General features: G+C 40.0%; 1 protein-coding gene across 3 annotated transcripts in view; it reads right to left on the bottom strand.

Moving 5' to 3' along the window:
* The window catches only part of LOC121960451 (enhancer of polycomb homolog 1-like), a 40,869-nt gene extending 16,266 nt beyond the window's left edge, over window positions 1–24,603 (bottom strand). The window contains exons 1-6 of one of the 3 annotated variants that reach the window (XM_042510138.1): window positions 24,497–24,603; window positions 7,067–7,226; window positions 4,060–4,205; window positions 3,316–3,522; window positions 2,997–3,145; window positions 760–913 (exon numbers count right to left, since the gene is read on the bottom strand). In XM_042510138.1, coding sequence (XP_042366072.1) covers window positions 760–913; window positions 2,997–3,145; window positions 3,316–3,522; window positions 4,060–4,205; window positions 7,067–7,226; window positions 24,497–24,598 — 918 coding nt within the window. In that variant the 5' untranslated portion in view covers window positions 24,599–24,603. Of the gene's footprint in view, window positions 1–759; window positions 914–2,996; window positions 3,146–3,315; window positions 3,523–4,059; window positions 4,206–7,066; window positions 7,227–19,448; window positions 19,941–24,496 lie in introns of those variants that run through there. The other 2 variants (XM_042510139.1, XM_042510137.1) reach the window with 2 other exon arrangements.
* Window positions 24,604–24,974: the final 371 nt, after the last annotated feature.

Genomic DNA, 24,974 nt, shown 5'->3' with positions numbered 1-24,974 from the left:
TTTCCACAATTAAGAAACACTAATAAAAGTTTCTTAACACAACCAGACACGTTCCAGCAGGAATATGATCTAAAATGAGCAAGAAATTAACAACATCACATGTCTCCATTACATTAGCATGTAGCTAAATGCAGCATTTTACCTGCAGTTGGGGAATCACTGGGAATGACCGTTACAGAAAGACACTTTCTCTAATTAAAAATCACTGATAAATGCTTGTAAACTCAACTGATATTTTTGGACAAGAATCTGGTCTGAAATCACAGGGAAAAAACATGTTAGCATGTAGCTTTACTTAGCAATGTAGGCTAACTAAGTAATGTAAAGGCTTATAGGAGCGTGCCTGGAGCAGATGAGCATATAAAGGAATCCAACGTCAGCCAACATTATCTTGTACACAGATTAGAAAACTGTTGGTATTCAGAACTCTCTTAAGTTTAAGGTTTTTCATTAAAGGGATTATTTAAGTCATTATTCAAAACTTAACCCACAGGCAATATAAAAATGCAACATGATATGTTATTATAATTATCATTTCAACGACGACAAGGCCAAGATCTTATTCGCGTTCAGTGTTCGATAACAAGTACTGTGCTGCATTACGCAGCCCCCCACTTCCATCCATCATCAACATGTGAATTGACTCAAGTGAAGGACAAATGTGAAGTCAATAACATTTTCTCTGAAAATCATTTCCCATACTCTTCCTGACATTATTAGGAGGAAGCCACTGTGCTGTGAATACATAGATGGCCTTACTTTCTTGTAGTCCTTCATATCCAAGTGGTCCTGGTGTCTGTACTGGTTACTGCTGGACGGGGGAATGATGGGGATGGTGTAGACAGGCTTCACTAGAGCTCGCTGTGCAAGAGCCTCTGCCATCACCTCGCTGCCAAAGTCTGGCATTGCATTCCTAAACGAGAAAAAAGGAGTGATATTTAGAAATCAACTGCAGAACAGTTTTAGGGAGTATTTTATGGTTAAATTGAACCACTCCTTTTATTTATGAATTTGAAGAAAACACTCCAAGAGGTCCAAACAACAAAGTGAAATCTGGAAAATCAGTAAACATTGTTTTGTAATTTATACTGCAACATTCAGCAACAGGAATGCTAATTTATGTGTAATTTCAACACCATAATACGGAAGTGCAGAACTGCAAGGCAAGAAACAACAACTTGTCAATGTTGGGTACAAAGTTTGTTATAAAATTAGGTTTTTCATGTTTTTACAAAATATTTTCATGTAATAGAAACACGTTTTCATGTTATAACAATAAACTTTTCTTGTTATAACAGTATACTTATTTATCTTGTTATATCATGAAAAGTTTCATATCATTACGGGATAAGTTACATAAGTATCAATGACTGAATTAATTATTATTTTATTTAAACATGTAAAAACAAAACAAACCACAGAATTAAAACAAAACGGAAGGCCAACACAAAGCCTGTACATCAATGTCAATAACAAATATTCAAGCCACTTAAACTTCAATATTAAAAAATTAAAATAAAATATAAGATTTTATATACAACTTGCTACGATATTTATATACAACCCAATAAAATATAAACTGCTATCCCAATTTTAAATACAATTTATTGTTATAACAATGAAAGTTTCTTGTTATAACATAAAACATCTTGTTATAAAATTATCACATGAAAATGTCATGAGAAAATATCAAAACATGAGAAACATTGTCTTATAACAGGAAACAATGTTTCTGCAAGATATTTTCTCATGATATTTTCATGTGATAACTAGAAAATTTTATAACAAGATGTTTTATGCTATAACAAGAAAGTTCTAACAGGAAACGTTTCCTGTTATTCCCTGAGACTTAACAGTTGTTTTTTTTTTCTGGCCCGGCAGTTCTACGCTTCTGTTTCAAACAGCTGTAGCCAACAGACAGAAGAGCTTCAATTTCAGTGCATAGGAAGAGCCAAAAACACACAGACTACACACAACTGTGCAGTACACCTGGGTCACTCTCTACGTCTGCGTAATATCATGAAGTGGGCCGGCGAAGCTATCTATCGAGAATAGAGTGGTCCAATCTGGGAGTGAACACTGGCAGTGATGCGCAGGCAGAAACCAGGCCGGGATAACAAGAGGAAATTGAAATGTCACTACAAATCAAAAGCACTTCAAGGAGAGGGCTCCAATTTAAGCTCACACTGACAGCTACTTTCAGAGCAAATTCATTCCATTCGCATGTCATGTTTAGATGGATCACAAAAGCTCCACTGGGGGAAACAAAGAACAATTCAAAGTGGAGCTTTGCACAGAAAAATTAAAAACACAAAAAAAACCCACAAACATGCAGTTTAGTGTACTTCCAAACAGACTGGGAGAAAAGATTTTTGCAGCCGCAGAGAAGTCAATAAGCTAATTTGCTCCTGACACTACGGAATAAAACAGGGTGAACTCTAAATTGATAATGCATGCAAAACTGTGTGTGCGTAACTGTGCCCCCAATTAACACAAGCAGCGGAGCCTGACTCTATAGAAAATATGCGGTTGCCTCTTTTACACTATCAATCTTGCAGACAAGTGTCCTAATGGCCTCTACTTGGGATTTCAACTTGACAAGTAAACAAAAGCCTAATCAAACATGAAGGTTAACCACACAAGCCATCCAAAACACCACATGGAGTAAAAGGTCTGACACAGTCACCTTCTCAGCTTTCAGGAGCTCAACAATTAGTGCTTTAAAACTTTTAAAGCCAAAACAATGCCGCAGACAATGAGAGCACAGCTGTGTGACACAGTACTATCCAAAAAAGTTCATCTGTTCATGAACATCTGTCATCTAATCAGACAAGCGAAGCCTTTATCATGTTCCTGTGTCATAAATAATAAATCCTTTTGAAAAGGCCTTTTAATAACAACGACTTGGCTAACAAGGTAGCTGATGCAGTGCAGACAAGCTTAACTACCGCTGCCAAACTCTCACTGGGCCAATTTCCCCCGCTTGTCTTTCTTACCTCTTCTCCACTATCTCCAGCGTGAGGTGCAGCAGTTCCCTCTTGCTCTTTTCCCTCCTCTTGATCATCTCCAGGATGGTGACAGCTCGGCTCAGGTCCCTGCGCAGCTTCAGCATCTTCTCGTATGACGCCTCGTCATTCTTTCGGTTCTGAAAATGGAACGGCGGTAATTCAGACAAAAGTGTTCCCATTTATTCTGAAACTTTTTCAGACATCGAGTTACTGAGTCTCTAACTACTATGCCACAGAGAAGCAATCATTTGCATGGAGCAGCAGCAATGGCACATTCTGCCTCATTCTCCTGGCTGCAGATTCCTACCTTCCTGGTCTGCATCTTCTCCGTCCGTCGGCGGAAGGCCACATAGGGGTCGCTGGTGCTAGAGCCATCCCGCTTCTCTTGCTTGACGTTGGGGATGAGGGAGCCGCCCTTGCAGGTTTTCCTCTTGCGGCTCCAGTAGTCGAACACCTCCTTGATCAGCTCATCGTCCTCCTTTAGCAGGAGTTTGGCCTCCTGGAGACTGACGAGCTGCAGAGCAACATAGGAGAGTCAGTGCGATGCTCAGAGGCACAGAGATGCAGCAATTAAAAAGTGCTCATGTGTTGAATAAATAATAAAGACATAAATGCAGAGAGAAAGCAAGTGTTTTAAACAAGCTGCAGTCATTTTAAATAGCTGTAAATACAAAAAACTCCAATCCTTTCTTGGCTCTCAGCAGCGTGGAGGAGTCGTGTTGCCTTCAGGCACATGTCATAAACTCATACTTCCAACTTTGACAGTTGTATGAATTTAAGTATTAGTCAGAGATGACAAGAGCTCCATGCAGCAGCTCGGTGTAGAAAATGCCGTGGCTTTTAGTAACTATTAAAGAAACCAACGGCTAAGGCAATGACCCACCTCTCTAATTACTAAATAACAGGGTCAAAACCAGAATTCAGTGACTACAGGGTTAAACACAATCTGACTCAGATGGGTTATTTATTCTGTGTAAAAGCAAAGCCAGAGATGTGTTTGTGCAAATGCCATGCAAACTTGCATTTCCTCTCCACACAGCCTGACAAATACCTGCTGTCCACTGCCTTTCTCCAGTCGGTCTATCATCTCTTCAAACTGCAGGGCTGTGATTTCCATTTTCTTCTTCAGCTTATTCACAAACGTCTCATCCTCTGAATCTAGGTCGTAGTCTGGCTGCTCCGTATCCAAACTGAAAGCTGCGAGATGGAGAAGAGTTTGTTACTGAAGAGACAGACACATTAATTCAGAGGCATCGCCAGGAACAGGACTGCCTGAAGTAGACACAACATTGCTGCTGTAAACACTGCTTATGCAGGCTGCACTGTGCATGAACTTGCTGACGGATTATGAAATAATTATGACATACTGAAGCATATTAACCACATTTCTTTACTCAGCTTTTTACCTTGCACTGACAAATTCACAATCTCAAGAACATCTGCCGCATTTGTTGAATAAGATATGTCAGATAGACTTAAATAAAGAAACGTGTGTTTCAAAACGAACTCATTTAGTGAACTGCTAAAATGAAAAAAATGCCATGTCATGATTTTTATAATGCATAGTCATTTGTTTTCAGTAGCAGTTCAAGTCAGGCAAAGTCAATAAACGCAAGCCACGAGGTATGAACTGCAGACGCCTTTGTCTCCAGACTACTGCCAAACTTTCTTCAAAAAATAAACACACTATTTTTATCATGACAAAGCACTGTGCGTGTGTTTGGTCATGTGCTTTCACCGACTCAATGAGGCAGTGCTTCAGGACAAAAACAAGCATCCAGGCCAGGAACTTAACCAGCCGTTCTCTCAAAAGTACTGCCTGTGGCTAAGCTTTTTTTGCCAAACCAGTCAGACTGGCCTGGAGATTCTCCAGACCAAAACATATTACTCTGGTAAAATGTGGCTGTCTAATGTAATGCATCAGCGACTGTGACCACTGGACAAAAAGCACGTTTACTGCACCGTCACTCTCAGAGCCCCTCTCTAGTCGACACATTAACCTGTCAAAACATGAAGCATTTGGAAATGTATTCAGCATTCCTTCACAACACCCCATATTTAAACTGTTAGATAACAGAAACACTGGGCTGCAGGAATTGTAGAGAAAATATCTGCTACAGTGCTCCCTCTGGTTTAAACGTTGCTAGTTCAAACACAGTGCATCTACTAGCTGCAGTGCACAGCTTAACAACTTGACTCATATTTTTGCTGAGAAACACTTCTTCATTTGGACTTCCTTTCAGTTTGTTTAATGTTATTCTTTCTAGATGAGGGAACTTCTTTTATCATTTCAGGATCTAGACAACAAATCTCACAGACTGCAACCAATCTCATGTCACTGTTGATCGGATGCTATCAACAGTGTTGGGGTGTATTTGTATAGAGGGATGTGTGAAAATTTAGGCTGCAACACTGGTGATGGACAGATACAGCGCTTCTTTTTGGTTGCAAACCTCTCATTTCTCCTGTGCGAATGTGCCAAATTAAATTTTGACTAGAGTATGCTGTCATCCCAACTCCTTTCAATCTCCCAGAAAAACTTTTGACCCCTCATTTTTTGTCACCACGGAGACGGCTCAAACAAATTCAAAACTTTTCTGAAATCATACATCTACTGTCAGACCCCCTAAAGACAAAAACAATCACAAAGTAACACACGATGCACGTCAAGACAGACACACCGATGTCCCACATAACATCTCCAAGACTGCTGTGTTTGATTATCCACACATGGTTACTTTAGTGTCCACACAGTCCGTGCATGTACATGTAAGTTCGACTAAAATTGCACTAAATTGAATTTCCTGAAACCGGACTAACACCCAGATCATGTGATTGGAAATTAAGCTATTCTGTCGTGTTAACACCTTAGCCAGATTAAAGTTGCTTTCTCTGCGTGCTCTGAGTTACCACGCCGACCTCCTCTGTTTACAGATAGGTACTGTTAGTTATTTCTAAGGAAGGAAGGGGTGCTGCAAAACTGGTAAGGCATTGAAAAAAAATGTAAGTACTGAGGAGGGACTTGTGCTTTTCACTTTGGCTTAGGTGAAGGACATACAACTTGAAAAGGTAGTATTTTATTTTTATTTTACAGAGACAGTTACACCCAAAGCCACTCCACTCCTGTGAAAAGTAAAGGACAGTCACACAACACCTGCGCAGAAGTTGAGTGATGCACTGCTGTGGACGGGGCTGAAACAAAATATATTTTAGCCACATACCAAAAAAAAAAAAACAAAAGAAAAAAAAACAAAACCAGTTTCAGTGTTCACTATATGTGAACATTTTCTCCTCTTTTCCTTCGACAACAGTTGATCAGCAACTTCACCATTTAGTGGAGTAAAATGTAACATTTTCTCAATGGTGTTTTTGATATAATGGCTGTGGGGGCTGTCTTTCGGCAAGGTAAAACAATGAAAACATTCTAAATATAGGCAGCACTTAAACTGATTTGATTTTTTCAGGAGGCTTTAAACTAATCAATAAAAGCAGTTTGCTCAGTGTCATTTGATTATATGTGCGTGACACAGCAATTTTCTACCATGGATTTATTGTAAATAAGCAGTTGTGATTGAGATTCGGTCTAGATTGTTGACTGTATAAATAATATTAGTCTATAGCAACTAGCTAAAAGGTGGCATATCTCCACCATCTGATGCAGAGTCTGAAACATGTCCTTCAATAAATCGATTCTCTCCCGGCGCTTGTGTACTGAGACAAAGACAACAGTCCGATTAAATGATCTAATCGAGCTATAACCATAGCTAGACTTAACTGTGCACGTAAACTTACTGACTGAGGTTCTATATGACAAATGTATTTAATTTTTAGCATGTGATCTAACACAAATGTTGCATAATTAGCACTGACCTCACATCCACAAAGCTAACAAACTGCACCATAAAAACCTAAATTGAACACACAAATCTCTCAATCAGCAGCACAGACCCTCTGAAACCGTAACCCAGTGCATCCACACGACAGAAACATCACCACGTGCTCGCAGACCACTAACACAGCTAAGAGGATAATCCTGTTGCGAGTGGCTCGCTACTCACGCTGTATGTGAATAAGCTGCTTTGGCATCTTGAACTCCCCGGGGTAGAGGGACTCGTAGTGCGTGATGTTGCGCTCTGCCTCGGGGACGGGGATAACCATGTTGTCCCGCTTCTCGCCATATACCTGCTGCGCCGAGATGGCCCGCTGGAGATGGTGCTCCTGGAAGACAGAAAGAAAAACTCCTGTTAACAAAAAAATCTGCAATTCAAGGAGCTCTGCAGACTTCTGATTTAGTCTTTTATTGTTCTTTTTCTCCCAGAGACATTCTTACACTCACACGGCAGAGTGAATATCAGATTAATCGACCGGCACACCAAAACTGCTTTTCATACGTATTACTTGGACATGCATCAAGAAAAGTGTACTGGTGTGTAATGGGAATAAAAATGAGCAAGGCTGATTAAGCTGGAGGAAAATACAGCCGTTTCACCATAAATCTAATACAGTTTTGTTTGTTTCTTTACAGATATATTGAGAGGAGAAAGAGTATTTTTCCAGGGTTCCTACAGCTTGGATCAAGTTGAATTTAAGACTTCGTCTTTTTTAATGGCACTCAGAATAAAATGAGACAAATTTTACAATAACCAAAATAATCACAGTTTCAACCATGCTGCAAAATTTTAAATAGCCAGTTTTCTTTGAATTTGCAGTTCTTGACTCCTGTCTTCTCCTGCGCCTAACTATTTTCTCTCTTCCATCATTGTGCATCAGCGCTATCTAAATCATGTCTTCTACTTTGAGCAGACGCATTTACACAGCCTGTTCAAGCTGGAAATATCAGCCCGTCATGCCGCCTCACTGTTCTGTACGACCTCCAATCACAGAAAGGGAGGACAGCACCAACAGCACCAAAACCCGGTCTCTGCAAAACTAAGAGGTGGAAGGAAGTGAACATGAGCGAAATGGTCCCAAAGTATTGAATACATATTTATGTGTGCGGCCCACCGCGGCAGATTTAAAAAGCAGCTGTTAGCATGGCAGCTCACTCAAAGATGAAGAACGGCGGCTGTAAATGTCTGCAAATTGGGAAACAACGAGGTTCAGATGCTCCATACCCTCCGAGCAGACTCAGGCTCAGCTGTCATATACCAAAATCAGTAAATGATTGTGACTGTCAAACTAATGCCATTGTTATTGTCTATATAGTGCTGCTGATTTATATATTATATGTAACGCTAGAGGCAGAGGCTGGTGTGTTAAACATGACACTCAACATGACTCTTTTGATTACCGGACGCCGCAATGCAGTGTATCATCACACACAGGAGCGGGACGAACGAGGCTGCTGTCATTTGGTTGTGTAAAAATTCAGGGACAGTATAAAAGGGGGGACCTTGTTGCAGAGCTGCAGCACAATCTATAAGTAAAAGCAATTCGAGGTCTTAGCATTTTTATGGCTTTTCAGGCCCGAATTGAGACTTTTTAAAATGCTAATTAAGGTCATATTTTGACATTAATGAATTCAATGCCTCTTAAGACTTTTAAGACTTTTGAAAGGATCAGAAGGAACCCTGTTTGCAGAAAGAACCATTGATCACAAAACAACCAGATATATGAGACTACTAAGATGACAGAACAAGATTTAATAGCACGATTGAAGATAAAAAAACTATGGATAATTATGGGTTTGTAGCAGAGGATCTTGAGGTCATTACACACAACAAGCCTCCCTTCACACAATCGCGATTGACATCTCACATTTGGAGCGATCCCAAACTTTCACTGGACCTACAGGACAAGTTATTAGCACCACATGTTGCAGAAGCTATGGTGAAATTGTTCTACAGTGTTTAACAAATATAAAACATTAGTAACTAAACAAAAACATGATTTTCCTTCTTTAAAAAAATCTCTGTATGAGTCCCAAAGCTTGTAAAATGAGTGCAAAGCATGCTGGCAATTCTCCAAAAAAACAAGCATTTCAAAACAGGATAAGGCTGCCACAGTCACATATCATCCTAAATCCTTTCCCCTTCCTTTTACTAATCATCTTCCAATGTTTTTCTTGGCATTTCTTCGCTCTTATTTTTCAACCTTATCTCAAATCATTTGTCTCTGCTTTTCTAAGCAGGCATAACATACTATTTGTCATAGTATGTTATGCTTATATATACCATGAGGCTGTATCTCAGCAGAAATGAGTCACTGGAAAAAATAATGTAGGACGTGGGGTGCCGTGAGATACAAGAAGCATCAGCGAGTGTACTGGTGTGTCAATCCACTGCCAGCACACAGAGGCGACATTCAGTCAGCGTAGTTGTACTTCAAAGCATACACTCTCTGGCAAAGACGTCATTTGGAGCCCTGCACAGGTAACTCTACTATCGCAACAGTGACTCATTGTTTTCATTTCCTGCAACTTGCCAGCGAGAGACAGTCACAAAGTTAGTTGGATAAGAAATATGTCCGTAAAAATCTACATAAATTCTGTTGCTCATTCTGAGCCGTGGGATCAGAGATGAAATACCTGCAAATCTGCTGCTTTAACTAACTTGGCAACACCAGCAAGGACGTTGGCAAATGAGCCACATATTTTGACTCTTGAACTCAGCAAGCACAGAATGTTTTCACATTATGCAATCTGATACAGCCACCTAAAAAATGTGCTGCTGAGAAGAATCCCACACCGACACGAAATCACAAACAGCTGAAAATATACCTGAATAACATATCACCAATTGGCCTGTACATAAATCCTCACTGTGAATGACTAGAACATACGTTTTGACCGACATTAACTCTTGAAAACCTGGATCGACATTAGGTTTCTTGTGCTGCCTTTCACAAGCTACTGGAATCTTTGAAACCTGAGCAAATGGGTTTCGAAAACATGGGGCAGTGACTAATTTGGTAAGAAATGTCCCACAAATTGCAGGAAATTAGTAAAATGTGACAAGAAAGTAACCTAAAAATTAATTTAAAAAAAAAAAAAAAGATTACAAGAAAATTATCCAAAAAAGGCGATTTATAATGATTAAATATTTTGAATTATTTTTTTGTTTGTTTTTCTGGTACTTTTTTTTGCTCATTTTTAGGCAATTTTTTTGTAACTTTTGCTGATTTTGTTGCCAATTTTTGGGCCACGTCTTGTTAAACTGCTTGTTGCCTTTGCTGCATGTTTTTTTTTTTTTAAGATATCAAAGCGTTAAGGAGACAATTCACCTGAAAATAAAAAAAATACATATTTATCCTCTTACCTTTAGTTTTATTTATCAATGTAGTTTGTTTTGGTTTGAGTTGCTGAGTGTTTGAGATACTGGCCATAGAGATATCAGCCATCTCTCAAATATAATGGAACTAGATGGTACTCAGCTCGTGCAACTCAAAGCACAAAAAAAACAAACAAAAAAAACATGACCCGGTTACTCAAGATAATCCACAAAACTTGTGTGTGAGCAGTTTCATGTAGGAACTATTTTCTTCCTACCAACATGTTCCAACCAATGTTATCACTACGCAGAACCAAGTATGCATGTTCATCAAGAGCAAAGGAACAGAGCTGGGCTTTGAAGCCAGCTTTAAATAGTGAAATTATACCATTCGAGTCCGTGTCCGTTTACATACATTTTTTTGAGTGTCCCATCTGAGTCGTTTCACTTCCAGGATTCAATCCATTTGACAGGTATGGTTTGGTAGAAAGTAAACTCTTCCTACTTGAAATTTCTAAAAACAAGGTCTGCAGATAACCTTGAGTCCCCAGGTCATGATTTCTGGAAAGAGACATTGCTGTTGAATTTTTCAGTTGTATTTTTTGGGCACTGAGTGCCATCTAGTTCCATTATAATGGATAGAAGACAGACATCTCTATGGACGATATCTCTAAATCTCTGCAACTCAAACCACAACTATACAGACTAATAAACTGCATTATAGGGTCGAGGAAAAATATTTAATATAGATTTTGGGTTGAACTGTCCCTTTAAGCTACCGTTTGTGTCAAATACATTGCAGCTTGTTACAAATGTATGCTCACAATGTGGTGCAATATCTTTGAAGGCCTTCTCTCTTTGGTTGATGCAACAGATGGCCAATCCAGTCAAACTCACTGAGACCCATCTTGCTCTAACAAGTATTTTAACAGGGCTCCTACTCATTTTACACACTTTTTTTCACAGCCACAGTTTCTTGCGTGGATTTTGAGATATGGGTCAGTGTTCAATGACATACAAATTGTGGCTGGCAAATATGACCATCGAACAAAGCCATGTCTGTGCATGTCTAATTTTCATTACCCAAAAACCATTCAATTTTAGACAGTGTGGAGCACTTGCGTGGGAGCTTTAAGTGGTTAGGGCCTTAAGTATAATCCAGAGCCATGAGGAGCACTGCGTGGAGTAACAGGAGAACCATATCAGAGCTGTGAGCTGGCATGAAAGGACACAGCGTGTGTCCAGCGCTGAACCATCTGCCCCTGCTAAGCTTATCAACAATGCGTTGTACACTTTCTCTGCAACCAGTGCACAAAGAAAACAGATTAGTGCCTGACTATTGTGAAATTTACCTTACAGAGCCTGGGAGTACAGTGAAAGTGCTCACACGAGAGGATTCAGGCAACATTTATCACCTGCTGCCTGCTTGTTATGGGCTCTAAATGATTTGGGATGCAAACATACCACAAACAAAGCACCATCTATTCACAGATCACTGGTAATTTGTTACTGACGTTAGCTGGCGTGTTACTTTGAACACAACTGAATTTGGCATGTTCACACATGCAAATCACAGGTTTAGATGGAAAAAAAGTGTCATATTTGGCGTTGAATGTTGCAGTGTGTGCAGACTGTCCAGCCAAGCTTGTTGAAACTTTCACACAGTCTTGTTCACTGCCCACAAACACACAACCACCTGCAATACGCCAACAGTTTCATGTGATCCTACATTTAACAATCCTTTGCTTAGCCAGTCTGAAACTGCAGAAGCTCTGGTTTCCTTGTCCCCATGTCTCAGCAACATTTAAAAAAAATCAAATATAAGATCTGAACACACAGCTGAGCTGCAATAGCATTCATGCAATTCCCTCAGCTCTTCATTTAATAGCAATTTGAGAGCAAAATCAATTTCATTTGGGGCACACTGCCAGCCTTAGTGCCTGTGTCCACATAGCGTTTTACTTCTGCCATCTTTTTCAATTGTTCCCATTGAAGATAGAGCGCAAAAGCACCATGCCCGGCACCTTTTTGTGCAGCTGCTTTGAGCACCTCTAGTTGAAGATCTCAGAACTTTTTAAATAGGCAGTGGTGACGTCACTGCCGCTTCCTCCACAGAAAAGCCCATTTGTTGGAGCAGATCATCCAGACGCTGAATGTTGCCCTTGAGTGCTGTGCCTTTACCATAATACGTGTAGTTTTAATAACGTGTATTATACTAAGTGCTGACACAGGAACACAGTCTAAAAAGTTATCCTAAAAATAGAAATGTAAATGTTTACGGCAAAACAGCCGCCTTTACACTGCCTATTAAAGGAGGGAATACCATGCTGTTATGCTGCCTTGTCATTCTGTTTATAAGGTAAAATTTAAGCTGCCGCAGGAGGTACTAACAGCGCTGAAACAGCTTTTGTATAAACAGGACAGCTGGCAGGACGTTGATGATGTGTGTGCGACCCATTTCAGGAGATTTAAAAAGCAGATAGAAGCAGTTAGGGACTAACTCAAAGACGAAGAACAGCGGCTGTAAATGCCTGCAAATTTTGAAAACTTTACATTCAGGCGCTCCTCAGCCTCCGAGCAGGGGCCGCAATCAACTGCCATTTAACAGAGGCAGTAAATGATTGTTGTGCCTTTATTATTGTTTATAAATCATTGCCGAAATGTATGTTTTATGCCACAGGTTGACACAGTTGTGGTTAATGCCATGCCCGTCATGCCTCTTATGGTTCTGCAATGCCAGCATGTTACCTAAAATCACAAACCACTGTTTGATTCTGTGTACAAATGCAAAGGAAGTATAAAGAAGAGACTTTAAAGCTGCCCCATAGTGTGATATTGTGTAAAAAGGACTAATAACTGGCCACATTGTACAATTAAGTAAATATGTGCACATAAAACCAGATATACTTGAATTCACAACTACAGACGCTCTCTAATTCACCTGACTTCAGACTGTGGGGGGAAACCAGGGCATCCAGAGGAAACAAAGCATATTTTCAAAGCCTCAATGTAAAATATGCTTCTTCCAAAACATCCATAAATATTGCATGCGCCATTACTCAGCGACAGCCACCTGGCATGACTGTGTGGACAGTAGTTACAGGGCTCTGATGACAAACAGACGCTGGCAAACACAAGGACAGACTCCAGCTTCATTTAGGAGTCGTCAGCTGATATGACATGACCTTGTGTAAACCCTGTGAACCAATGCTTAACCTACATGGCGCTGGGATCGTTCTTTCGTGTTGCTTGTCAAACACATCCTCAGAAATCGCCCTCTGTGAACCCTACTGTCTGACACAGTGGTGAACCCTGAGCTTTGCGAGTTAAGGAACCTGCATAAAGAGCAAGCGTAAGGAACCAATTAAACCTGAGCCTGGCCCTGACTTCCCTTTGCACGCTTATGTGGAGGATAGCAGCTTGGCAGATTTGCAGCGGGCTACCCTGAGCTGCCTCTGACTTAAAGATATCCCGATCTTTCGCAGCTGTGATCCTCACAACCAAGGTGCACAGCCTGGGATTTCCTCTGTTGAGGAACTGGGTGAGGAGGGATAAAAGGACTTTGGAGAATGGCACATGGGAAAGCGTAAACTAGGCTATTCTAGGACCTCTCCGAACTGTCTGTTTTAATTAAAATGTAAAGGTGACAATTCATTACGGCATGTTTGTTTCTAGAAAAGCTTGTAAAAAGTTTGCCCATGCTGAAAGAATAACGTCTTCCCAAACAATCAAGCAAGAATTTAGCAGTTTCAGAAAAGTATTTTTAAAAAGCTAGGGAAAAATGTTATATAATTATAATTATATATTATATATTTAGAGTATTATTTCTTTTTAAAGTAATTTCTGTGACATATTTTTTTTTACTTTCCTTTTTTTGCTTATGTTTAGGTAATATTCTAGTAGTGTTTACGAATTTGTTGCAAACTTTTGGGCAATTTCTTCTTACACGTTGCTTGTTGCCGTCATCCTATTTTTTGAAAGACATTAATCAAGTTGCTCAGGTTTTAAAGGGTACAAAAATTCTATGGCTATTCCAAAACGTTCAATTATTTTTACTTATTCCTTGACTTTTCCATGTTTTTCATGACCATGGGAATCCTGTATCATTAATGCTGGCTGGATGCACAGTGGGCACAAATGCTGAAGGCCCTCAGTTCACAGTAGTCCCTAACTGCTCTGCTTCTTTTCACTCCAGAAAACACAAACTAATATCGAACCTCAATTCTCTTGTTCTTTCTACATAAAATGTTCTGGGACTGTGGAGACTTCACAGTGGTTGTGCCGCTTTCTGTCACGGCCACAGATGCAGATAGAGGAGAGAGACAAATGAAAATCTATTTTTCACGGCACCACACGTTCCTTCCATTAAATGTTACCAAGAAAAACAGATGACTCCAACAAAAGTTGCCATGGCAACAAAAGTGTGGCCTCCAGCAGGTGTTTTCAGCTCATGCCGACCAGAGGAAGGGGAGGAAGGCAATCTCCTTGGTGAGTCAAGGCATAAACCCTATCTAAAACCCACAAAGCACAGTGATGCATGCCATGAAACAAACAGGCGGCCAAAAAACAGGCCACCACGACATAACTTCACATCAAACACAGGAGATGTCTTTGATGTTTTACAATGTCTATTATTCAAATGTGATGTAATGTTTCTTAATACATCACCATTAAATACCAACATGACACAATATAAGTAGCAACGCATGCAACACATTTGCTGGTGCATGAGAGCTATGTAACTGTAACGAGGGTGTGTTCCTTAATAAGCTCATGTGGTCATTGTGGCAAGTTCTCTATTTTGAGAATTAAATTTTTTTTTTAAATTAGGCCACGTATGCAAGCTTTCAGCTCATTACCAAAGAATATGGCTTGTGCCTATCTGTTTGCTTTATGTAATTTCTTCTTAATTATTACAAACGGCAATTTAATAAGCAGACAGCGTACTTGTGTATGAGATACTTTCTTTTGTGTCCTTCCTATATTTCACGAGACTAGTGAGTCCATGATGACCCTTGTGTAGGGCTGCTGTGATAATCACAGTATTGCAATACTGTGCACTTGACCAACCAGCCTGAAAATAGCATGCAACCACAGTAACTGCTATGTTCATGGTATTTTTTGCTACAAATGCTGTAGCTTGCAGGGCACAGGGTGTCTATCCTGCACTGAGAGCTGCACATTTGCCAGTTTTTTGTCTTGTCACTGAGAAATGAATAATATTCAACTTTGGGAAAAAAAACACTCAGCAGCTTGTCACTGAGTCTGCACCATGAGCATGCAGGAACATGTCTACGATGCGCCAAAGTAAGTCCAGTCTGCACACCATGACTCTTATAGGATCCAACAGACACTCCAGATCTGCTGCTAAATTTCAGCGGCAAAAGCAATGTTTACATTACGACCACATGACCAATAACACAAATACAAACAAGTCCATGGGGATTGATAAGACAGAGAACTGATAAATGTCATTCAGGCTTAAAAAAAAATCATTCTATTAACGTAACTGTTCATGCAAGCAAATGGTTGTCAACTAGAATAGCTGCTTTTGCCTTGTAGAGCCGACGCTGTTTGTTTTCTCAGCTAAGAGTAACATCGTTGCTTCTGCTGGCTAACAGACTGCACACCATTCAAACAGCTGTCTGGACCCCTTCCATTATGTTTTAGGTGTTGCACCAGTGCACTGAAATGGAGTGGACCCAAACAGACCAAACTTCACTTCACTGAACGACAGGAGAGGAGAAATTAATGCAGAACTAACACAGACATGCTGCAGCCTTCCCTTTTTACAGAGACGCTACTCTACCTTGTGCCAACACATTTACTTCCACAGATGTATCATAGCAACCAGATGCAACCAAAGCATTCGAGCTGAAAAAACGCTTTTCCCCTTATTGCCCCAGTGTATTATAAATTAAAAAATGATTTATTAGAAAACTTCTTAAAACGTTGTGTTATTTCAAAGCAACAACATACCTAATAACAGCTGGAAATTAACGCTCATTTACAAAGCACTAAAATCGACAGAAATGAAGAAATTTGCAAAAACAAAAAATGGTGGTAATGGCGCATGTTTTGAGCTACCTTGAATCACTGCATGGTAGACTCAATGACCGCCCTGATGACAGCAATTCAGTATGCAAGCAACTTTTTACGAGACACCTACATCCTCCTTCTATATTTCATATTTATATTTTCTTCTATATTTCTTCTTCCTCCTTCACTGCACATACACTGAGTCCACTGTAACCCTTGTGTTTCCTGACAGGCTACACATCTGCTCCTCTGAACAGGACTTGATGAATCTGTCAGTGCAAAAGAAACAATCACAGACTGCATGCTTAGACAACGGGACAAAATGTTCCTGTTGCCAACCATAGCGACAATTTATGCATTAACTCTACTGCTTCTACAAACGGCAACATTAAATAAAACAGTGCTTTAAAAACAAAAAATAACCACATATCTGCTGTGAAGCAACAGTGGAGCTCAGCAGGTGAAGTGTTTTATGCTGAGCAGGATATTGTGAAAGCAAACATTATTAGTGAATGAAGTGCCATATTTCCAGTTTCACTCCCAACTACGGATGGCGCACAAATTGTGCTTTTAGAGGTTAATTATTTCTGTCAGCTTTGATGCCATGAATGCTGATGAGGCAGACATACAAAGGCACTTATTCTGGTAATTCAAATAAGCCAAAAACAGAAGTCTGCAAGCTATGGATTCGGCTTATCTCCGTCACCAGGTGCATTCGTTCTACCACCTCACTGTACATCCTAAAAAAGGACAACCTTTCAGCAGCATCGGTGGTCTACAAAAAGATATTCCTCCATATGTGTGGTAGCACCTCATCACCATCACAACGTGTGCTTCCTCGCTTCTTAAACAGACATTCTCGGGTCAGCATGTGGTCGCTCTGTCAGCTCGGCACAGCAAGAATCCATTGTTGCCGGACAGGAAGTGGGTCAGGGAGCTAAGCCATGCACAGCCTTGTAGTAAAACTGTCCTCTTTATCTCTTCCGTCACTCTGTTATGTAATGCCGCTGTGTGTATGTGTACAGTAGGTGGGGGAGGCAGGATTTCTGCTGACTTTGCGGGCCCCTGTGTGTACTTTCCTAGTGTTTGTGTCTGCTGAGGCATCTCAGCGGCATAGAGGGCTCTCCTGCTGATTAGGTGATGAAGAGAAATTCAGCAGAGCAGGCCGGGGGGGTAATAAACAGCAGGTATTAATGCTTTCTTTCGCTTTACAACCAGCAAGTAACTAATAACAACATACATGCATGCATGCATAACGTTACACATTTGAAAGCACTCTAAGTAAAAGTGTAAACGTGGAGGTTTCGTTAAAGAGTATATTCTGCAGAGCGGTCAGCCGATGACAGTGACTTGAATGGAGGGACCCTGTTTGACGTGTGCTGTGAATTCAACGCTCGTATCTGAGCTACAACCAACCTGACAAGCCGTGGTTTCTATGGTTTATACTTACGTGGCTTTGCATAATCCGTCTGCAGGCAAAATGCAAATCATTTCTACATTTAAACGTGATTTAAAGTCGAGTAACGTGCAAAGCCCTGTAAGACCTACTATTCAAGAGTGATCAACCAATGATGTAGTATCGATTCAACAAGCTGAAACAAATATTAGACAACTTAAATATTATCCCAAAAAAATGACCTAATATGCCATTTAACTAGTGCTGCAAATTGTGAGCATTTCCTTAATTGATTATTGTTAAAATCGTTATTTGAAAAAACACGCTACCCCAAACTGGGAGCCTACTGTACTGTCGATAGAGAGGTAGTCCATACAACCCCACTTCAAAAACACCTAAACTATCTCGTTAAAGAAAACTTGAATTATAGTGCATATTCTCCTCATATGTATTTTGTATTAAAGATAGACAGATTATCGGCCTGACTGATTGTTTGGGCTGATATTTGGCATTTTACCTTTTATCTGTATCTGTTTATTTTAATGATTGCTGACAAAATTAATTAATTAAAAAGTGTAAAGAAATTGTCATTTTATTCAAATTTTCAATGAACAGCATCAAAACGTTTCTGGGAACTTGCTGTATATGATCAAAGTTTGTGTTTTGATTAAATGTTTGTTTGTTTATTGGAGTTTGTTACACTCCAAATTTTGAATATGGAAAAAAAGACTTTGATTTTCATTGTAAATTCATATTGGCTCCAAAGTTATCTTTAGTTAGCTGTCTATTTAACTACTAATAATTGTCATTTATCCTGAAAGACCAATATTGGTCGACACCTTTTTAAAATAGTTTCATTCTAGATTTAAAGTTGCACTGAGCTGCTGTAACAAGTACAATTTCCTGTTCTTATCTTTTCAAGAAGTACCTAAATATCTGATGTTACAGCAACAACCTGCATGACAACTGCAAAATGAAGTGATAAATTTGTATTTCCTTGAGGATATGTAAAGACGTGACAAAATAACTTCCCTATTTTCACAACAGTTTACAAAACACACACGCCTCGTGCTGCATTTCGGTGTCGCTTCTCACTTTTCATTCATAGATACACACCTAAAATATGGCTGCAACATTTCAGACACATATCAACATGTGTCCAAAACAGATGTTACGCAGAAAACACGAATCCATCATCGCCATACCGTGCATGTCATAACACATTACGCTCCCACGACACTGTGCAATTCTGCAAGAGCATGTTAAGATTAAACAGAGGCTCTGCAAGATTTCCCCTCCTCCGCTTTCTCCGCCAAACTGGCGACGGCGAGTGCAGGCGGTGTGCAGCACACATGGCAGCCGGAGCTGTCAACACGCAACACCTAACTGTCAAACCGGGCTGGGGGGCTCATTGTCTCCCCCTGGCATTTGTTCACGGAAAGTACACCACGTCCAAGGCCTGTCCCCGCTTGCCTTTACCGAAGAGAAAGTCAACAAAATGGTGGAACAGATACAAGTCACGTGACTTCTTTGTGCTTTCGGGTGCGATTTCAAGTGAAACAAATGCACACAACACGGCTCGCGAATAAAATACCAAACCCTCGCAGCCCCGCAATGACACCCGCGGTTGAACGGGGTCGTTATATTCAGTATTCGTCGAGCTCCGTCGTGTGCACGAAAGAGCAGACATGGCGGCCATTTTGCACAAGCTTGCGCAGGCAACATAGAGGCGCCCGTCGATAGAAAAACACAGCCAAAGCGACCCACCATCAGCCGGACAGCAATAAAAAAACATACCGATTCCTCCTCTTTTTCCATCCCAGTCGGCATCTGCGGCACTGCCCGGTTGATGGAGGCATACTCGTGCAGGTCAGGCAAATCCTCGCAGCGGAAGACGGGTAGAGGCTTACTAGCATCCAGCGCCCGTGCCCGAAACGACAATTTACTCATTTTTATATTAAAAGATGCAGCATAAATCTATTCGATCTGCTAGGAATAACAGCAGGTCTGCCTCGAGTTCTCATGGATGAATCTGTAGCGGTCTCTGGGAGTCAGCCGGTCGATTAAGGGCGGGCTTAGGTCCGTAGCAGCGCGAACAGAGCCGGGCAGGCCCGGATCTCGGTCGCTCTCTGTCGGTCTCTTTTTTTCGTGGGCTCCGCTGTTCCTCCCCGGTTCAATACGCCATGGCCAACATGGCGGACATTACAAACTCATGCAGCTCTCAGCTCGCTCCAAGCGGCCCAACCCCCTCGATCACACAAACAGCCATTCCCACGCAGTTTCGCACGCGTGCGCGCTCGCGAGACCCTTGGGGTACGGGGGATGGAGGGAGGGGTGTACCCGACGGTGGGGGCGAGATGCTGGATGCTGATGAAGGGATGTGAACTTCCCAGGCTCGGGATGTTCTCATCCGGTAATACGCCAGGATGATGCTGACGTACGAAAACATTTATTCTCCATTTAGAAAAAATAAATAAATAAATAAATATAATGAATTCAATTTTTTTTTTTTTGGAATAATACAAATACAAAAATGCATACCTGTTTGTTGCATCATTAACATAGATTGCATTTCTGGGTAAAACATAATCACAGGTTATATTCTATTGTTTTTTGTTGGTTTTATACTTTGCAAAAATTAAAAAAAAAAAAACAAACAACAAAAACTTATGCCATGTGTTAAAATTAACATGCAACCAAAAATAGGACACACGTTATGCCCATTAGATTCAATTGTTTTGCAAATAGCGCCACTCTGTGGTACAAAACTAATACTATAATTCACTATGATTACAAGACATCTGCTGCTTTACTTTTCTGATAATGCACAGCACATACAGTACCAGTCAAAAGTTTGGACACACCTTCTCATCCAATGGTTTTTCTTTATTTTTATTTTTTTCTACATTGTGAATTAATACTGAATACATCAAAACTATGAAAGAACACATTTGGGATTATGTAGTAAAAAAAAAGTGTCAAACTAAACAGAATGTGTTTTTTTAATTTTATTTTAGATTCTTCAAAGTAGCCACCTTTTCCTATTATAACAGCTTTGCACACTTCTGGCATTTTCTCCATCACACTCATGAGATAGTCACCTGGGATGGTTTTCCAACAGTCTCGAAGGAGTTCCCAGAGGTGATGAGCACTTGTCGGCTGCTTCACTCTGCGGTCCAACTCATCCCAAACCATTTCAATTGAGCTTAGGTCGGGTGATTGTGGAGGCCAGGTCATCTGACGCAGCACTCCATCACTCTCCTTCTTGGTCAAGTAGCCCTTACATAGCCTGGAGGTGTGTTTCGGGTCATTGTCCTGTTGAAAAACAAATGATGGTCCCACTAAGCGCAAACCAGATGGGATTGCGTGATGCTGTAGAATGCTGTGGAATTCTTGAATCTTGAATTTTGAATAAATCACCAACAGTGTTACCAGCAAAGCACCCCCACACCATCACACGTCCTCCTCCATGCTTCACGATGCGAATCACACATGTAGAAACCATCCGCTCACCTTTTCTGTGTCTCACAAAGACATGGTTGATTGAACCTAAAATCTCAAATTTGGACTCATCAGACCAAAGTAGTTTGTGTCCATTCCTTGTGCTCCTTGTCCCACAAGTCTTTTCTTGTTGTTGTTCTTCCTCAGTAGTGGCTTCTTTGCAGCCTTTCGACCATAAAGGCCTGATTCACGCAGTCTCCTCTGAACAGTTGATGTGGAGATGTGTCTGCTAATTGAACTCTGATGCATTGATGTGGCCTCTAATCTGAGGTGCTGTTAATTTGCAGTTTCTGAGGCTGGTAACTGAATTTATCCTCTGCAGCAGAGGTAACTCTTGGTCTTCCTTTCCTGGGGTGGTCCTCATGAGAGCCAGTTTCATCATAGCATTTGAAGGTTTTCGCTACTGCGCTTGAGGATACATTCAAAGCTCTTAAAATTTTTCGGATTGACTGACCTTCATGTCTTCAAGTAATGATGGACTGGCGTTTCTCTTTACTTAATTGAGTGGTTCTTGCCACAATATGGATTAGAACAGTAGTCGAATAGTGCTATTCACTACCTCTGCACAACACAACTGATTGAGAAGGCACACCTGTCAACTGAAAAACCATTTGGGTTGACTATCTCATGAGTCTGATGGAGACAGTGCCAGAAGTGTGCAAAGCTGTCATACGAGCAAAAGGTGGCTACTTTGAAGAATCTAAAATATAACACATATTCTGGTTTGTTTGACGCTTTTTTCGTTACTACATAATCCCATATGTGTTCTTTCATAGTTTTGATGTCTTCAGTATTAATTTACAATGTAGAAAATAATAAAAACAAAGAAAAACCATTGGATGAGAAGGTGCGTCTACACTTTTGACTGGTACTGTATAAGCAGAGTCAGAGCAAGCTACAAAAGTATGTAAACATCACCATCTCCACAGCTGTGCTGTCATTATCAATCTTTTTTTGACATAAATATGAAGACTGTTTACACTCATGCTGTACATGCACCTGCCGGGGCTGGACAAAATAACAGAAACACCTCACAACAAAGTGCAGTAAATACCATTTAGTGAAGCTATGTAATCTCAGTTTAGGAGGAATGTTAAATTATATATTTTGGCCATGTTTGGGTTAATTTCTTTTCCGAATACTTGACTCAAACAGCACAGAAGAGCAATACAACCTGCAAACTGAATATGTACTGCATGGTCTGCAAAAAAAAGTCACTTTACAATTGGTTTTATGTATATTGCGATTGCGATTCTAGTAGGAATGGTAATTTTTGCATTTGATTTTCACAGAAAAAATAGAAAAACATTATATGATTTCTGCCACACAAGCATGTTTCCATTTTTACCTTTATCAAAAAAAATCTGCATGTAGAATTTGGATATTGTACTTAGCTATCTTGTGATTCCAGTAATATTTTGATCACTTGTGTAGCCCTACTATCAACAATAAAAATGGCATTGCAATTGTTTCATATGGTACCTGTAAGATGCCATGACCACAAAAAGGCCAGGTTGGATCCACGGGTTCATGGTGCCTTGTCAAGATACAGAAATCAAGATACACTCAGCCAGCCAACATTGTTTAATATGTCAACTGTCAAGACATGTTGGTTCTTCCCAGTGTAGCTTTATCTTCTTGTTCATAACTGTCAGATGTGAAAACCTGCTGCTGGACCCCAAAAGCTTCAAGGATGTGCACTGTGCTTCTTGACAGATCCTTCTGCACACTAATGATGTACTGAAAGGTTATTTACATTTTTTCACCTATTAAATGAGACAGCGTTTCCCACAGAATTAGTATCAATAGCCACATTGAACTGTTTTACCGACTTGTCGTTCTGTAAGTTTCAATTGTGGTATGGCGGGATACAGTTGTCTATATTAACAAGACAGCTGGTGGGATGAGATCATGGGCAGCACGGGTGTGACATTTTTACGACGTGTTATGAGTGTGACCCATCACAGGAGAATAGAAAAATAGGAAGTGGCAGTTACCAGCGAAATCAAAAGAAGAACAGTGGCAAAAAATGTCTGCAAATTGCAAAAACAATGACGTCCATCTAACTCGTCTAACTTTTCATTTTTTGTTTTCCTTGCCAGTTTGTCTGTGTCCCCTTTCTAAAGTCAGAGGAAATGCAACGCAGATGGAACTCTTCTTTTTTCCCCCCAGCAGCAGTTTTTCGAGTTTGACTTGCAGGGTTGATAACTGTCAAATCAGATTTATGAATGAGATGAACAGCTGTTTGTGAGAAAAAGCAAACTTTAAGATCCAACACAATGAATGTTTAAGTTTCACTTTTTCTATGCCTAAAGTTCTGCTGCTCTGTCTGTACCCAGAGTATACTCTGCGCTGCAATGAAAACCGAATGATATATGTATTTCGCACCTAATGCACAGTCAAACTCTAAAAATAGAAAATTAAAATGTGGCAACAGATGTTTTAATCGTGACGGGCAGCTACAAATTAATGAATGTGTGTGAAACCTTGAGACATGTCTTGCATTTGTTATCTAACTACTTTTGACAATGTGGCTTTTTTTTCACCACAGGACTGCAACTGTCCGTCTTTTGATCATAACACTTTTGTTGCCTCAGACCAATTACAGGAGTCACCAACGTCCAAAGCTTTCTGAAAGGCTGAAGGCGGTGTGTTATAATAATCGGACCACATTCTGAAAATTATATGCCTCAACTATTTTTAATATTTAGGCCAACAGCAGCAAATATTTGATTTAAATGAGGCCTAAATAAGAGGCAAGACGGGATACACACCTGATTCTTTGGTTACTACGCATATGGTACTCAACATTGGCCTAAAAACCGAGATTTACACAAATAAGTGCCATGTCTGTTACTTTGATATTACATTTCAAAGCTCATTTCTTCTGATGTTTAAATATAAAGCCTGCTTATTGAGTCTCATCAGAATAATCAATCTAAAACCTCCCTTAAGGCCAACTTCTTCCTTGCAGAACAAAAGCAAGCCTAATTATAAATGTTTCAAAGAATAATCTTTGCATTCTTAAGCTTTACCACCAACTATCTCACTGATTCCACACTACACCTGCCTACACAAACACAATGATTTGTGCATGTCAGACAGTTCAACTTACATCCAGACATACTCATTAGATATAATTACCATTACAACTCATGTGGGGAAAGCATTAACACAAGATGAACTGTCAAATTGCCCCTTTTCTTTCAACTGAGAAATAAGAAATGCATGTGCAGACATTATTAAAGCATCTTTACATTGTGATATATAGCATAGGTACAAGATAATGCATATTTTATAGTCTTATCATAACAGAATGAGGAAAAACAAGAAATGCAAATAACCTGTGAGTATTCCTTTGGGCGTGAGTGAACGATACACATGCAGGAGGCTGACATGATAATCATCATCCATTTGGGAGCAATAAGCTCACAGCTGTAGACCATAATGGAGACCTATGAGACAGAGAGTTGCAAAAAATAAATAAATGATTAATAGAGTCGAATCTGTGTTTAATACACGGTAATATCAAGGGTGTAGATTTCATTTCAATATTTGGGGACACACATAAAAGCATCAAACACTGAAATTTTGGGCACTCTAGTGACATTTAATGCATCAATTTGTTCCTTTTCCGCATCAACTTATGGTGTAAATGTCACAAATTTTATAATATATATATATAGATATAGAAAATAAAAGTCTTCTGTTACTTTCATATTTATTTTTGGGGGACAAATATAAAATTGGGGGTTTGCGTTGTGTTACGATACTGGTAGAAAACTGGTGGCAGTTATTGGTTGATGTATACCTGCAAGCTGT

Source organism: Plectropomus leopardus, chromosome 21 (genome assembly GCF_008729295.1).
Source record: "Plectropomus leopardus isolate mb chromosome 21, YSFRI_Pleo_2.0, whole genome shotgun sequence".
In the NCBI taxonomy this organism is placed as follows: domain Eukaryota; kingdom Metazoa; phylum Chordata; class Actinopteri; order Perciformes; family Serranidae; genus Plectropomus; species Plectropomus leopardus.
This window is presented reverse-complemented; position numbering and strand designations above follow the sequence as displayed.